This window comes from Cherax quadricarinatus, chromosome 61 (genome assembly GCF_038502225.1).
Source record: "Cherax quadricarinatus isolate ZL_2023a chromosome 61, ASM3850222v1, whole genome shotgun sequence".
Taxonomy (NCBI): Eukaryota; Metazoa; Arthropoda; class Malacostraca; order Decapoda; family Parastacidae; genus Cherax; species Cherax quadricarinatus.
Window position 1 is genome coordinate 8,459,816 of NC_091352.1, and position 18,296 is coordinate 8,478,111.

The window sequence follows — 18,296 nt, forward strand, 5'->3', positions numbered from 1 at the left end:
TCCTCACCTGTGCCAAGTTACTCACCCTCTGCCAAGTTGTCCTCACCTCTGCCAAGTTGTCCTCACCTGTGCCAAGTTACTCACCTCTGCCAAGTTGTCCTCACCTGTGCCAAGTTACTCACCTCTGCCAAGTTGTCCTCACCTGTGTTATTTATCTTGACAGCCAAACTCACTCACCAGCATCCTTTTAATTAGTCAGTCTTCCATTACCTAAAGAAAAACTAGAAATCAACATTTTTTCCACTTAACACTCGCAAAATCTAATTACAACATGTCATATCTCTATTTCAATTTCATCAGCAAGACGAATGGCGCTTTTATATAACCGGCTGTATTTATATTTGAAAATATTAAGATACGATATTTCTTAGTAGACGTTTCTTAAATATCAGATTTTTGGGGGGATATTTAATAAGCACATTAAAGCCAAACCTCACTGTTGAAATGGGAAAGAATTTCCAAAGTACATCCTGAAATTGAAAGCAGCTGGGCTAAATCCGCCTTGAGAAAATGACAAGAGAAATTCTCCTTGATTGAGGGAAAATCCTGTAACAAGCGGAAACGCAAAGGCAACGGTGAATTGACGGTCATGAAATACCAATTTCTCAAGGAATTCGCGTTCACATTTATGTTCATTTGCTATACTTGCCACTTCCACCCAATCGACCTTACTCTATATTCGCTATACTGAATGATAACTCTTTCTCGCCCTTCTAACAGCCGTACAATGTGAGTTGGTACCGTCAACTCGAGGCCAAGGCCAGAGCTCGACCCTACGTGTATAAAAATGGGCTGCAACACCAATGAGATATCACTCACTTCCCGACTTCCAACTCGACATGATCTGCAAGGTGGTGTGTTCTACGTGTTCTGTTCTTTGATTTAAATTTCATCAAACAGGATCATTAATTCTAACGGCTGTATCAATGTTGAAGGTCAGAGCTAAGCCTGTGAAAACTACGGAATCTGTACGAAACATTCAACTAAGTGCCATACAGGAATAAGGAAAACAATTCGGCTAAGTGGAAAGTGTGAAGGATGTACTTTCAAGTATTGTTTTCCAAACGCTGACGTAAATTTTGTACCCACAGGCTGCGTTGGTCCTGGCGGTGGTGGGCGTGGTTGTCGCCACCCCTGAAGACCTCTATGGTCCTCCTCAACACAAACCAGTCTACGGTCCACCACCCAAGCAAGTCTATGCCGAGGTCAGTCCACCATCACGAAAATATAATTGCAGAAAATTACGCATAATAAAATAATGTTATTTAAGGCCGTAATATATAAAATAAAAAATCTGACTAAAAGTTACAAAACAGTAGCTGAAAAATGACAAACCATTAATTAGAAATGTTAAGTAAACGATATTTCACTCCACTATCAACTATTATAACCAAGAGGGATCTGAAAATGGTTCAGGTCACACCGAAGAATCTCCATATCCAATCTGTGGTCTGATGTAAATTGCATCTTAAAAATCATGTTTTTTTTTTTTGTCTTGCAGGTGCCATATAACTTTGCATACGGAGTAAAGGACGACTACAAGGGTACTGACTTTAGCCAAAACGAAGAATCTGACGGGAAGACTGTCAAGGGCTCCTACACCGTTCTTCTTCCCGACGGCCGCAAGCAGACGGTAAGACAATATTTATTAACGAAAAACAGGTGTTAAGTTCAGAAATATTTCAAGATAAACCATGAGAGAAAGTGGTATTAAAAAATTTCACTGCGTCGTTTCCGGCAGGTGAACTACGTCGCTGACGATTATGGCGGTTTCCGGGCTGAAGTTAGCTACTACGGTGAAGCCCAGTACCCAAAAGAATACGGTCCACCCATCACCTTCAAGCCTGTGTACAAACCCCAGCCTACATACGGACAACCTGGATACCAGTAGATCATGCAACCAACAACGTCTCTAATCCCTACCGTTTTCAACAGGCATTACTTTATCTTGGTATTCTGTATATACTAAAATAAAAATGCAGGACACATGGATGTTATACCAATACGTTGCATCAACATAAAATCGATATAATTTTCAGGTATAGAATTAAATTATCAAATTAACAGGAGTAATTATAAATGGTCAGTACCCATGGTAACTCGCTTTTGTGCCTACCTAGCCGAGTTTGAAGGTGTTAAGCTCCACCTCTAGGACCTGTCTATTAACTTTAGATTGGCAGCCATTATTCATCACTGAAGTATCTGCTATCGACATCGCTAAAATATTTAACATTTAATATAATATTCCTCAGTTATTCTACTTCTTTACTGAACTAACGATAGATCTGTAATTATCTACTTCGCTATGCATTAAGTGTCCCCGATTCTATAATCAGTCGGTGAATATTTTGAAAGATGCCAATATATTGGCTTAAACTACCTCTTCTTGCAGCCCATTCCATCTCTCCATCGTTACATTTATAAAAAAAAAAAAAAATAAAACTACGACTGTTCTTTAAGCACAGTTTTTTCTTAATTTGAAATCAGGACCGTATCTTCACCAAATTGATGGTACATTAAAAAGAAACATTCCCCATTTTACAGAATTTTTTCCCCCAACATATTGGTAATCACACCTCTTCCAGTCCTCTAATGAACGCATTTTGGGAGCTTTTAGTCTTAATTTATATTCTAAATTAAATTATTTCATTGCAGTTCTTTACACTTTTAATATACATTTTTTAAGTGAGCACACCATATTACAATCAAACATTCCGGTTTAAAAAGAGTTTAAAGCATTTAGCCACCCATATATTTGAAGGCCAGTTTTTCAAGACTGTAAAGCATTTTTCTACTGTATCGATATGATTTTCTGGTGATACTTTGCAGTCTGTCTTTATCAGATGTTCTCACATTTTATCACATCCATCATCAGACCGACTCCTTGCAGTTAATATAGAAGTATTTCTTTCAAAATTTCTTTCGTTTCTTATCTTAGTGTTTCAGGCTGTTAAGTATTAAGTTAGCAACTTTTAAACTATATTGAACTCAACCTTTCTCCTTTCTTTAACACGGCTTTTCAGCACCTGTTGTTAAATCACTTTTCTGTCCCAAGTTTTCACTTTCTGAATGAAATATTTCACAACTCAAGTCATATAATGTAGTTAAATGTACTGAAAAAGCTATAAACTTGTTTGCATTTTATAATACAATATTTGCTCACAACTATTTTCTTTAAGATACTGTTATAATTCAGTACACTTTCCTCTTCTTTAGTGCTATATTATCTTTCTCTTTTTCAAAATCTACCCTATATCTTTCTCCTTTTCCGAATCTATCTTATCTTTTTCGTTTTCCAAATCTGTCTTATACCTTCTCCTTTTCCAAATCTATCTTGTCTATCTTTCTCTTATTCCAAATCTACTTTGTCTATGTTTCCTCTTTTCCAAATATATCCTCACTCACCTTGTTTTCCAAATCACATTTTGCATTATCATACTTCAGCACAGGTAGTACCTGATCACTGTTATCGACTTGGTTTAAATAATATATACTGAAGATCTCTTCTTTTCTCTAGTCTCGAGTGGATGGCATGTTACCACCTCCTCCCGCTCATGCTGCTGCGCTTACGTATTGCTACATAAATTATTTTGTCAGAGAAATATGATAAATTAAGGTAACTATACACTGTTAGATCTAACCTAGTGTAATCCAACCTATATCTTTGTTATTAATATTCCCGAATAAAATATTTCCTTTGTCTTTTCCGATTTTAATACTAGATCCTTTAATATTTTACGGTGATAGCTTTTTTTACCTAAACTCTTCTCTGGCTCGTACTACTGAACGTTCAAATTTAAGCATGAATAAACATCAATCTTACTGGGTTTATAACTCAATCCCCAAAAATGTCCATCATTTAAAAACTTTATTTTAATTTCAGAGAATTAACCCAGGTTGGGTTCTTCATCCTGGGGCAGCATTCTCCATAATGGGTCTTGCGTATACAACATTATTAACGTTCCTTGTTTAGGTTTCTGAACGCTGTTCTATGCCGCCAAACTAATTCAGGTTATGCACACATCTGGTGACATATTTGGTGTGATGCAGCCTTTTAAGTCCTGTCTGCTACTTGTTGATTTACATTCTTCGCCCTATTCCCTGCCGTACTTTGTCTGGGTTCTGTTTTCTCTATATTGTCATTACCTTGCATTGAAGTTGAACTGCAGTAACCGTTTGTCTGACAAGCTTCTCAGCTTGTCCAGGTCATCCAGGAGACTTCCCTGTCCTCAAATGTTTTAATTCTTATCTGGGATATTATTACGAAAAAAACAGAAACAGCAGTGGTCCTCAGCAGAGATTCCCGAGGGACCCCACTTGTTACACACCAGCACTTCCCTCACCCATTCTTGGTCTCCAGTCTTTCAGTTGCTCCAACTCTGGATTCTTTTTCCTTTTAGTCTCTAGCAAGGTCCCTTCAAAATTTCTTTCATTTCATATCTCAGTGTTTCAAGCTGTAAGTATTTAATTAGCAACTTTTAACCTATAATGAACCCATACTTTCTCTTTTCTTTAACACGATTTTCCAACACCTGTTAAATACATTCTTGATGCAACGAGCTATCCTTCTCTACTACCATCAAATTAGATAATCTTCCATTCCGAGGCGTTGTATGACCACTATGGGTTTGGTGTTTCCCATGAATTTATACTGGTGTTGTACCTTATCAGGAGCTTTATTATAATACCCGAAAAAGCAGTCCACTATGCCCTACCTTTCCTGCTTTATATCTGAAACTGCACTCATATATTCCAACTAACCTATTTGTAGTCTCAGCTCTGTCTTGCTTATTTAAAAATAAACACGACAGGACTCGTAATAACGAGTCCTGTCTAGTTTATTGTTAAAACTATCTGTTGTGCGCCGTATCATACTGCACATGTACACGAGCTTAAGAAATTACACATACAAATAGTATAGTATGACTGATAATGTACATATATTGCATATCTACCGCAGTGCATATTTAGGCCTAAGTGAAATGGAGAGGTAAGCTATTATGTACACACGTGTACTTACCATAATGTTTCAACACGTGTTGCACACCAATAGAGAACCAAGACACAATACAGTGACTAGGACAATACACGAATAACTCTCACACTGAGAGAAGCTTACGACGACGTTTCGGTCCGACTTGGGCCATTAACAAAGTCACAGTGTGGCTTTGTAAAGTCTCTCCTACGTGCGGGTTATTTGCATATTACACACCAATGTGAAGTTACTAAGTGTTACGTGGAGGAACACTGACCAAAAGATATGATCATGACACAAAATATTCATTGACAGAGGTCAGGGCAGACAAAGTTACAGAGACGTTATAAAACATACAGTGTAGTAGTAGGGAGCAAGTAGGACGAGCCAGTTCACGATACAGTTCCAAGAATCATCTGCCTGCCCCTGCCGTCAGCTTTCAGACCAGGTCTGCATATTTACTGGCATATTTACTGAAAAGTAAATATGCCAGAGGGAAATCAAGTCATTCGACCGAAAGTAAACTGCCTGGCCAAAGAACTGGAAATCAGCCTCGGTAAACATTAAAGGGTAATAAGAAAAAGCCAATTATATACTCAATACACTTTTATAAGTGCTACTAGGTAACAACGAAGGATCCAAATGAAAGATTAAGAATGAAAACTTACAAAAATGAAAAAAGGAAAACATACTTACGAAGCAAAAGCAAAAAGCATGCTTAAAAAAAAAACTTACAAAATGAAGCAAAAAGAACATGCTTACAAAAAAAAAAAGCTTGAAAAAAATAAAGGAAAAAAAAACATGCTTGCAAAATGAAGGAAGAACATGCTTGCAAAATTTTAGAAGCAAAAAAAAAAATGTTTACAAAATGAAAGAAGGACAAACATACAAAATGACAGCAACAAAACATCCCAACAACAAACCATCCAATACATTCCCCATTGCCTACGAAGTGTTTTCTTCGTCATCTATGAATCAAATATAAACAAAGAGCGAACAAGAGATCTATACATTACAAAACGTCATTAGTAATCGTAATGTTAGCGTGTGTTCCACTACTGGTAACCAATAGCGTATAAAGGGTAAAACAAAGAAAACCCACAATACTGTTTACTTTTCAACGCCAGCGAGCAATGGGGCTCATCGACTGGCCAATCAGATTTTGTAGAAACCCAATATTGTACGTACAACACACTGTTATATTAGCGGAAAAGCGCTAAACGCATATGGATTTAAATAAAATAAAATTCAATGTGTATTCCTTAAATAAAAAATGGATAAATTTCTTGTAACAAAATATAAAAAATTAAATTTTACAATAACAAGCGCAATTTAATTTATCTTAATCCAACTGAATATATTTTAGATAAGTTTACAATAATTTAATAATAAACAAACACAATGAAATATATTTTTTGTTAGGTTCTGAATGATTTTTGCGAAATTACTGCAAACACAAATTTTCGCTTGCCTTATTCGGCAAAAAGAGCGTTACTTTGTAAGCCAAAATTAGCACACATGCATAAGAGTACAGCAAAACAATGTAATAAAGAACAATTAACAGAGGTGACCTAATTTGATACATTTGCAGGTTTTACATATATTGTGAGGAAACAGAGGTAAGATGACGACACTGTGTATATTTTCCATTTTCTTACTCCTGACAATATACCACAATTAAAAATTCCTCGCAAACTATTAACTTCTATATAAAGTGGTCTGTGATTCTTAATATTACTCATTATTATTGTTATTACTATGATTATTACCCTCTTAGTATAATTTCCTATGGACTAGCTAGCAAAATGACAGACGTAAGTTGCTCACGGTGTTCCTGTTCTTGATATCCTTGAACAAGTCCATGCACTGCTACAGTCCCTTCCCCAGTTAAGTCACTTCATACAAGTGACAGAAAAATAACAGCTAAAGAAATAAGACACCAAATGAACAAAACTGGATTCTTTAATTAAATCTTTAGGAATAAAGTGCCAGAAGTAAAGACATCAAAGTACTAAGAAAAGGTACCAAGTTTTAAGACATTACAGCTTTAGGAAGGAGAGCCAGGGGTAAAAAAAAAAAAAAGAGAAACAAGCGCCAGGAGTAACGCTAATCCAGTTTTAGGAGTGCGCCCCACTGTGCAACATTATCCCTTTATCTGGAAATCGTAAACTCCAAACCTTACGAAAATTTTCTTAGAACCTAAATATTCCTATCTACTATTTCAACACTAAGATCAACACAAGCATAATATTCCCAGATCTCAACGATGACGTACTCACTATAAAATCAATGCGACAAGCTTAGTACGATAAAAAAAAAATACATCACTACGCTAGATCCTGTCGTATATCAAAGAATATATAAAATGCTTCTATTATATACCCAAAGTTCGTGGAAGCGGTTGACAACTGTTAGGTGACAGAGCTATGCGATGAAGGCCAATTGAATAACAGGTAAAATAAGAAAGTGAAGTTTACACAATATAAACAATTTGAGTACACATTACAAGGTTGAATTTATGAGCATGCTCATGAGATATGTGATGTATCTAGGTTTTACCACTGGACAAGGCGAAAAACTGAAAGAATCTTACAAGTAGCAATGTAAGAAAACCTTTATTTGGAGCACAACTACAAGGTAAGTACAACTTCAAGCTTAAAAACAAATCCCAAGGAGTACAATTTGAGGAACTTTGAAGAATTCCCAATAATTTAAGTGCCTCCCTACCTGCCTGCGATTTCACCTGCCTTCAAAGGGTATGTCAGCGTGCAGCAATAGTTTAATCTAGAGAGAATAAATGCATCATCATTGGCTTTTTTTCAAAGTTCTTGCTATCCAGCCTATCATTTTCGTTGTGATTGTAATCCTAACATTATCACTCCTAAGTCATTCAATATTCTGTTCTAGTAAGCGGTTTGAATGTTTTTTACTCTGTTCCAGTTTTTATTTCCTTTATTTTTCCATAACAAGGTTACTAAAATTTGACCATCATATTGTTTTCTGTAGGCCACTGAAAGACTTGATTTATGTCAACTTCAAGATTTGCTGTATCATCTATAAAGAATGATGCAGTGCTGAAGTTTATGCCTCTATGTCGAGTATTAGAATGAGAAAGAACTGGGAGAGTACACTGCCTCGAGGAGAGCTTCTCACTGTTTCAACCTCGGATATTACTTTGCTGATTACACTTAGGGTTCGATTTCACATAAAGTTAAATATCCACCTTCCCACTCTTCAAGCTATTCCTTGTGCACGCATTTTATATGTTACTGCATAAAAGACAACTACAAAGTCTGTGCATACAACACATTTTATTATAGTCAAAATCATATCAAATTGGTCCAGCCATTACGAGAGGGAGGAGCAACTTTTTACGTGAAATGGTTAAGTAACTACATTAAAAATACAAAGTAAAATTACGCTCCTTACGTAGAATCCTTCGACTAATAATTATACAAGTCTGGATCGTAATGACTTCAGCCTACAACGAAGACATCGGAAAGGAGAGTGTACATTAGTCGGCACCAGAAAGGCAATAGCCGCTGTCTGCTTCATTATATATCTGAATGAATCTCAGAGGGAAAAAAACAGGTTCCTTTCCAAGATTTCACACACTCGTCAAAAGACCTGCCTGGGAATGTTGAATCCTACATGTCACTGTTTGCAGATGATGCAAAGTTCATGAGAAGAATAAATACTAAACGACTGCAAAAAATTGCAGAATGACATGGACGGCTGCATGAACCGGCAACTAAATGACTACGAGTGCAAACACGATAAAACACGAGGTTATGAGGATAAGAGAGAAAACAATCATAACCATATGAACAATATGCATTCCAAAATTATATGAGCTATGAAGGTAGACACCACAAACATTACCCTGATAACCACAAATAAGTCATCATAAAACAGGTAATTACAAATAAGTGCAAATACATAAGCAGCTTTAGATAAAATAATTATGCGTGACGTTCTACGCTCGTTTGCGATCCCTTCAGATATTTACAATCGAAATTTTTTTACGACATTTGCAAACGCTATTACGAAATTTCTGATCTCCTGTGTCCTAAATATGTCAATGTATTTATAATGAAAGAAGACAGCTCCAGGTTTTAAGAGAAAAGACGCTTCAAACGATAAAAAAAAACGGGACCTGCCAATAGGCTTAATGTTATTTTTTACTGACACCGCTGATTAACTGCCCATCAATGAATAATCATTTGATTAACTTTCGCGCCCCACAAGCAATGTAGACAATAATGAATTAACCAATTGGAACTTTCATTCTATTTTTCAACAAAAATAAAAAAAACATTCCATTAGTAAAGGCTTGCGTAGGTGTATTTTATACCTCAAAATATTACCTAAGAATAAGATATATTAATACAAGTGTTTTTTAACGTTAAGATTTTAACACGTTTGAAGAAGCATAACCTTAATGCTAACTTTCCCTCCATTATGTATTCGGGCTCAAAACCTTTTAATTTCCTTCTTACCTTCACTCATCAATCGGTAGACAATGCATTTCCCCTTCGATACTCAGCAAATACCGCCTCTTTATTTGCTTAGTGCTGCGAGCACTGCAAACAGTCCTCTCACCCCAACCCTCCACCGTTCTCTCTCTCCTTTTATCTCTTTATTTTATCTGTGTAATTTCTCCTTTATTTCTCTATTTAATCTCACTGATTTCCATTTAATCTCTCTTTGATTCTAGTTTATTTCTCTATTTAATCTCTTTGATCTGTATTTTGCCTCCTTTTTTTATCTATTTGTATCTTTCTCCTCTCTCTCTCTCTCTCTCTCTCTCTCATAAACACTACAATAAACAACACATTAAAAACCAAATCTCTTTCTCTCTCTCTAATTAATAATATATATATATATATATATATATATATATATATATATATATATATATATATATATATATATAAATTAGAGATTTTCATTTTTAAGCCAAATTGGATACATCAGCAGTATGCTGCTACTGTCCCATATGATAGTTACATACTGGGAACAAATTCTAACTATACACAAATAACCCGCACATAGAGAAAAGCTTACGACGACATTTCGTCGTCGTAAGCTTCCCTATGTGCGGGTTATTTGTACATTGTTCCAGTCACGGTATTGTGCCTTTTCGTTCTTTAAATCCTAGCTATATTCCGCTTCGTATTCCATCACACAGGATGGGTTTCAGTGTTGAAACTGTCAGCCTGAACTACGAGTCTTCACTAGGGTAATGGGAATATCATCAAGTATTCTATAATGAAGGTTCAGCAGTTGTGGAAACTAATTTTTTTTTTGTTCCACCAAAGATATAGGTACAATTACCTAAAAATTACAATCTCTCAGTGTGATCTATGCCATTCGGAAGAGAAATGGAATTTTTATTAAGATACCTCTTTCTTCAAAGGGCGATGAAAAAAAAAATTTGAACTAGTGTAGTTTACATATAATTGTAAATACATACATACTTGTACAATGAAAGTCATAGTTGTACTAGCCTCGCGAGAACCAGCTTAATGACTATTATAAAAACTCTACTTGTGCTAAGTAATACCCACTCATTGTAGACTAAGCTTACTTAACCTTATAATCGCGTATTAGAGTCAGGCCAGGAAGCAAAGCTCAGACCGGGAGGCGGGGGCGTTGACCCCCGGAACCCCCTCCAGGTACACCCACCAACCATTTTAATTCACACAGTTGCATGCAATGTATGACAATCAACACAAGCACTTACACGCGCGCGCAAGCACACAAAACACAGACAATTATCAGATGAACACCCATCTGTATAAGCACACGTAATAATACACATGCATAATGCACATAGTACTATGTACAGAGACGTAAGGAAACAATTGCTGGTGGTATCATATGCCCATTAACATATATTCCCAAAGTATACAGGAGTAAATATTCCTTATTTGTGCTTAATCATAACGACACATCCAAACGCATTAGGACAAAAAAAATATATCGTACTGACGAACATCCCATATCAAAAAAAAAAATTATGTTATAAACACAAGCTAGTTAAGGTGTTATAAATGTTTTGCGTTTATAAACACTTCACACAAACGCATGGAGAGAAAAATATGTTTTAGATTTGCTGAGAAATGCGGTTCTCAGGTGCCACACTCGTCTAACAATTTGTCATCATTTTCTACGGACTTTCTGCTCCCCTGCAAAGATTCCACCCCCCTTACAAGATTTTTAACTGCTCCTTTGTGAACTGTATTCTTAAGCGTAAACGTACGCACACATTCCTGATCCCTCGTCCCTTTATCATTGCAAGAAAATTTAATTAAGCGCCTCTTTCTCCAGTCGGTAAACGCTCCAAGTCCTAAATAAAACACAAATACCTTTCACTACTGTCGTTACAATCTACAAAAATATTTCCCTTAACCTCTGTTATGATGGAACGTTACTTTGTCAGGTTCACATTCTTCTTCCAGGCTGAACCACCCATTCTCACTCCTTTCAGTCTGAAATCTTCCACTATCAGATTCACAGTCTTCCAGGCTAAAACCTCCCAATATCAGGTTCAGTCTTCCAGGCTAAAACCTCCCACTATCAGGATCAGTCTTCCAACCTAAAACCTCCCTCCCTGTAAGGTTCACAGACTTCCTCCAGGCTCAGATCTCCCACTGTTAGGTTCACAGTCTACTTCCAGGTCCCAAACCCCACACACGCACAGAAAAACAAATTCACACACATTTCAAAATATATTCAGCATTCATATTGGCCTGAGTCCAACACGGTGTAGAGTTCTCACTGCTGCCTTGAGGCAACTAGGTTCAGTGCACCACCCTGACTCACCTGCTCCTACACCTAGGCACCTTCAATACGTACCTGCAAAAATAAAAGTTTATTAGTAAATTTAACAAGGATAATTAATGCAACATGTCTAAATTAGGCGCTCATATATGCGAACCGCAAACACTTTGGTGAGTACTACAATGTATGAGCGTATATACGTATATGTATACTCGCCTATTTTTCACTGGAGGGGTTGAGTCTCAACTCCTGGTCATGTATGAGAGAGAGAGAGAGAGAGAGAGACAGACAGACAGACAGACAGACAGACAGACAGACAGAGACAGAGAGACAGAGATACCTATTTGTAGTTACAGGAGGGAAGTTATGCTTCCAATAAACTCTTCAGCATTAAGAGTCATCAAATTTTATAAACTTCCCAATGGTTATAGCACATCATGGAAGCACTGCATAGCGCTGTGGTAGTCCCGAGCCACCTTTCCTTTCTCTCACCCAGATGGTCTGTGGCTGGTCCGCTGTGGTGATGGTAGTCCCGAGCCACCTTTCCTCTCTCTCGCCCAGATGGTTTATTGCTGGTCGTCTTCCGTCTTGCAGCGCTCAACAGGCCTCAGACCACGCCTGGTTTCGTAAAGCAATTTCGTGAACTTAGCCACATTATGCTTGCAATAGACGCTAAGTGAAGCCTGCGAACCAACTTCCTGATCTTCTGACTTCCTTTCTCCTCCCTCTCCCACTTAATATAATCCTATGACACTAGCTAATAACGACAAAGGTCAGATGTCAAAGAAAGGTGATAAGACATAAAAGCAAGTGTCACCTCCCTTGAGATGGCAGTCACAGCTCATCATCTGTGATCACAGCAAGATGCTCTGCAAGGTATTTTTCAAAAATTGACACTCTTAATATTGTTGACCTGCGTTACAAAAAAAAAAAAAAAAAAAAGATAAAACAAGAAATAATTCGTAGGTCAAACTGGTGCCAACACAGTTATTCTGAAGTTTATCCTACAGGGTATGATAAATTGTCATCTTTATATGATACAAAAAATATATCTTGAAATAAATGCACGTATATAACATACATTATATATATATATATATATATATATATATATATATATATATATATATATATATATATATATATATATATATATATATATATATATAAATGTATGTTATATACATGCATTTATTTCAAGATATATATTTTGTATCGTATAAAGTTGACAATTTATCATACCCTGTAGGATAAACTTCAGAATGACTGTGATAAATGATGGGGTTAGTGAGACAATGGGGGATAAATGGTATAGTAAAGAGAAGTAACAATAGTGTTTATAGCCCGTAATAGTAGGTATTGGAAGAGTAAACTGGCAAATGCAATAAGGTGTATTATACTGCAATTACCATACATAAATTTGCTTTTTTCCCACAAATCTCACAATAGTCTCATCACTTGAATCAGAGCAACTCTGCTACTTATTTCTGGCGGTTGTTACAGGCAGGCTTAATGGGTGTGGTGACAGCCATAGTGACAGGCACGGTGACAACACTGCCACAAGACACACCCTACGGTCCAGCTGCTCGTGTTTACGCCCGACCTGCCTATCAACATGTGAGTGGACTAACATTTTCCAACGTTCACAACCGCATGCAGGTGGCTTAGTATAGAAAACTGCGCCCTAAGTGGTTACTACACTTGCGAGGTGAAAGTATGTGTTGTGCACAAGTGCCAGGTGAATTTAGGTAAGTGGTTGCATGTGTGACGTCTGGATATTTTATTTAAGCTACGTTTCACTCGCCTTTAGTTTTACCAAGCCTGGATAAAGTTCTCCACAAAACCTTGATACAGCTCTCCATAAATCCTTCATTAAGCTCTTATCAAGCCTTGAAAAAGTTATCAAGCCTTGATACATCTCTCCATATAACCCTGTACAGCTCTATAAATCCTTAACAAAGCTTTCATCAAGCCAAAATAAAGCTCTTTATCAGTCCTTGATAAAGCTCCTGGCGAGAAGAGGATTCTTTCTGGGGAACTATTTTTTTCTGTGAGCAATGATTTCTAAAAGGTTTCCTTCCCAGTGAGGATTTCTATCTGGAAAAGGATTTCAATCTGGAAAACAGAGGAGAAGGACTTCTTTCTGAGGAAGGATTTCTAGTCTAGGGAAAGATTTCTTTCAGAGGAAGGTTTCCAAAATGGGAAAGGATTCCTACGAGTCTGTAGTCTTACCTCATACGTACGATAATGTGACTGTATGAGGGATGACCAGGGGCGCTGGAGATTTGTGGGTCTAGTCAAGGACTGGGCCTCGGGGTCGTTGACCCCCGGAACACCTTACACGTAGGTACGTAGTTGTAAGTATTGAGTCACCCGCTAGTAGACACAGCGAATGATATTAACGCATGGTTTCTGACCACACGACTCTTTGAAACACAATATTCTTTGTTTCCTAACACAAGATTCTTTGCTTCCTAACATAATATTCCTAACATAAGGTTCTCTGCGTGCTTTATCCAAGTGTTATGTCTGGCCCGCAATGAGTTACGCCTCAACGCAATCCGATGCCAAGCAATTCTTCCTGTGCGTTTTATCTATATCCTAATTTTTTCGATATGATTGCCAATTAGCGGCTTACGGTGAATCGGGCCTGAACCAATCCTTGCATTGAAAGGCCCATTTGGGTTTATCGCTTCATAGAGTACATAATGACAATTAATCACTTACAGCTAAAGTTTCCCTGCACAGGACTCTGGAACTCCAAGCCCCCTACACTTCCCTATAGGAATCTTTAACTTAAAATTATGGTGCCTTCCGCAGGATCCAGTGACCTACCATTTCTCGTACGCGATCAAAGACGACTACGTGGGCACGGACTACGACCACAACGAGAAGTCCGACGGAGCCAACGTCAAGGGGTCGTACAGTGTGGCACTCCCAGACGGTCGTAGGCAGACGGTAAGGGGAGCACACATACTATATATATATTGTTTTCTCAATGTATTTTATCTTTAAATATAATATATATTAAATATAGGGGTTGGCAGGAGAAAATTCTAAAACATCTTCAGGGAGAACCTTGAGTTTTCCCTGAAGCAAGTTTATTCTTTTCTCTGAGGATGAAGGTCCCCAGGACAGTTCTAGAGGTGGTACCTCCCTATATATATGAGAAAGAGAAAAGAGAGAGAGAGAGAATGAGGATTATACAGTGCTAATATTATTTTAGTGTGGGCTGTGGCAAAGCGCAACCACCACCAACCTCCCTGTCTGAATAATATCACCTTGTTCTACTGCCAGGTGAGCTACGTGGCCGACCCCTACGGCGGCTACCTGGCTCAGGTCACCTACAAGGGCCAGGCACAACACCCTCAAGTCTATGGTCCCCCTATCACCTTTAGGCCACTGACCAGCGCCTACCGACCCCAGCTGGACTATCAGTGAGACATCCAGCTGGACTATCAGTGAAATCCCCAGCTAGACTATCAATGAGACCCCAGCTGGACTATCAGTGAGACCCCAGCTGGACTATCGGTGAGATCCTCAGCTGGACTATCAGTGAGACCCCAGCTGGACTATCAGTAAGTTCCCAGCTGGACTATCAGTAAGACCCCAGCTGGACTATCAGTGAGACCCCAGCTGGACTATCAGTGAGACCCCAGCTAGACTATCAGTGAGACCCCAGCTGGCCTATCAGAGACCCCAGCTGGACTATCAGTAAGATCCCAGCTGGACTATCATTGAGACCCCAGCTGGACTATCAGTGAGGCCCCCAGCTGGACTTTCAGTGAGACCCCAGCTGGACTATCAGTGAGAACACCAGCTGGACTATCAGTGAGAACACCAGCTGGACTATCAGTGAGACCCCAGCTAGACTATCAGTGAGGCCCCCAGCTGGACTATCAGTGAGACCCCAGCTGGACTATCAGTGAGACCCCAGCTGGACTATCAGAGACCCCAGCTGAACTATCAGAGATCCCAGCTGGACTATCAGTGAGACCCCAGCTGGACTATCAGAGACCCCAGCTGGACTATCAGAGACCCCAGCTGGACTATCAGTGACCCCAGCTGGACTATCAGAGACCCCAGCTGGACTATCAGAGACCCCAGCTGGACTATCAGTGACCCCAGCTGGACTATCAGAGACCCCAGCTGGACTATCAGAGACCCCAGCTGGACTATCAGAGACCCCAGCTGGACTATCAGAGACCCCAGCTGGACTATCAGAGACCCCAGCTGAACTATCAGAGACCCCAGCTGGACTATCAGAGACCCCAGCTGAACTATCAGAGACCCCAGCTGGACTATCAGAGACCCCAGCTGGACTATCAGAGACCCCAGCTGAACTATCAGAGACCCCAGCTGGACTATCAGAGACCCCAGCTGGACTATCAGACCCCAGCTGGACTATCAGTGACCACAAAACGTAAACTAACATCTTGCTAGTCATCCTGGAATTTTAAACTCTAATAAATATATATTATTACTAAGTTCTTTATTACCCTCTGCAGTATGATGATTTATGCATAAACTTTTAATGTTGAATGTATACACGTATGAGCATACACTTATATATAAATTAACGCACAGGAAAGCACGGGTGCGTCTCTCTGACTGTTTGTCTGTATGTTTTGTTTGTATATATCTCTGCCGGGTCACCACATGGAGAAGACCCGGGCCAGGACCCGTCCTAGCGAGCCTATCTGAACCTGATTCATTCTCTCTCTCTCTCTCTCTCTCTCTCTCTCTCTCTCTCTCTCTCTCTCTCTCTCTCTCTCTCTCTCTCTGGGGTGACAGAGTGGAGCTTTACGGATTAATACTATAATTAATACTCAGAATTTAACATGTCACCCATAATGCGTAATTTCATTTATACACAACAAAAAGGTTTTTTTCTTCGTATACACTAATTATTCGCATAAGTCATCCATTATTCATATGCCTAGTTAAGAGAAAATTCGAACGATAAACAATACTGAATATACCATTCTTTCAACAAGCATAAGGGGACCAAGATTCTTAAACACACTGCCTGCATGCGTAAGGGGAAGTACCAATGAACCTGTGGTTGTGTTCAAGAGGAATAGTGGTAGTACATCAAGTCAGTTCCTGATCAGCCGGGCTGTGGTGCAGCCGAATAGGAAAAACTTGCGATTATGGCTTAAATAGCAACACTCTTCTTGCCGAATAAGGCAAGCGAAAATTTGAGTATGCAATAGTTTCGCAAAAATCACTCTGAATCTAACGAAAAAAAAATATTTCACTGTGTTATTAAATTATTGTAAACTTGTTTAAAATATACTTAGTTGGATTAGGCTAGATTAAATTGCGCTTGTTATATGGTTAGGTAAATTGTTTAAGGTTCTTTTGGTACAAAATTAATTTTTACATTAACTTACATGAAAAAAATATATCTTTAAACGTATATGAGAAAATTTTACAAAGGACTTAATTTTAAATGAGTTCTTGCTAAATGACTAATTTTACCTATTCGGAACGAGAGACACACACACACACACAATAATATATATATATATATATATATATATATATATATATATATATATATATATATATATATATATATATATATATATATATATATATATATATAGCAAAACAAACACGGGGGAGTAGAATGATAGCACTAGGCCTTTCGTGTTGCAATCAACACATCATCAGGAGCTTTCAAAATTGCAGAAAAAAGGAGGGTTTCCATGCGAATACGTTCCCAGAGGACCGTGCTCACTGGAGTGCAGCTGATGATGTGTTGATTGCAACACAGAAGGCCTAGCCCTAGAGCTATCATTCTACTCCCCCGTGGTTGTTTTGCATCTTGTATCGCTTGGTTTGCGAGATTATATATATATATATATATATATATATATATATATATATATATATATATATATATATATATATCAACTACAAAAACATGACTCCCACAAAAAATACTCAACACTTGTTGATGGCATTATATCACAGATAATAAATACTTGTACGTATATAAATTAACTTCACACAATTCAGTTTAAATAAAAAAAAACATCCATTACTGAAACTGAACCATCAATGAAATACAGAAATGAAATTTAAATTGGAAAAAGTGATTGAATTCATAAAGTCGCTAACAGTTCACTCGCGAAAAGTATTTAGTTTGATAAAAGTATTTTACATTTACATACGCACATACACATTTATACATACATTATACCTGCAAGTATAAATGTATAATACAAACATGTATATTACATAAATACACCCATATACAAACTTATTGGTACTGTTACGTAAGATAAGCATGTGAGTACATACATAAAGTTTATATATATATATATATATATATATATATATATATATATATATATATATATATATATATATATATATATATATATATATATATATTATATATATATATATATACATACATATATATATATATATATATATATATATATATACATATATATATATATATATATATATATATAATTAAATAAACATACAAATATACACACGAATATAGATAATTCGA

General features: G+C 37.5%; 2 protein-coding genes across 3 annotated transcripts; both read left to right on the forward strand.

The window, feature by feature from the left end:
* The first annotated feature begins 797 nt into the window (after nt 1–797).
* On the forward strand, nt 798–2,072 carry LOC128699271 (cuticle protein-like). Of its 2 annotated transcripts, none has more exons than XM_053791875.2 (4): nt 798–851; nt 1,092–1,205; nt 1,502–1,633; nt 1,742–2,072. In XM_053791875.2, exons 1-4 carry the CDS (start codon nt 804–806, stop codon nt 1,889–1,891), a joined length of 444 nt encoding a protein of 147 aa, XP_053647850.2. In that variant the 5' UTR covers nt 798–803; the 3' UTR covers nt 1,892–2,072. The 2 variants fall into 2 exon arrangements, with proteins under 2 accessions (XP_053647850.2, XP_053647849.2); XM_053791874.2 differs by having other exon boundaries at nt 811–854.
* A 10,259-nt stretch (nt 2,073–12,331) lies between these two features.
* Nucleotides 12,332–15,882, forward strand: LOC128699503 (larval cuticle protein A3A). The gene is made up of 4 exons (XM_070098048.1): nt 12,332–12,637; nt 13,265–13,378; nt 14,582–14,719; nt 15,059–15,882. The coding sequence occupies exons 1-4, from the start codon at nt 12,626–12,628 to the stop codon at nt 15,200–15,202; spliced, it is 408 nt and encodes a 135-aa protein (XP_069954149.1). The 5' UTR covers nt 12,332–12,625; the 3' UTR covers nt 15,203–15,882.
* The last annotated feature ends 2,414 nt before the right edge of the window (nt 15,883–18,296 follow it).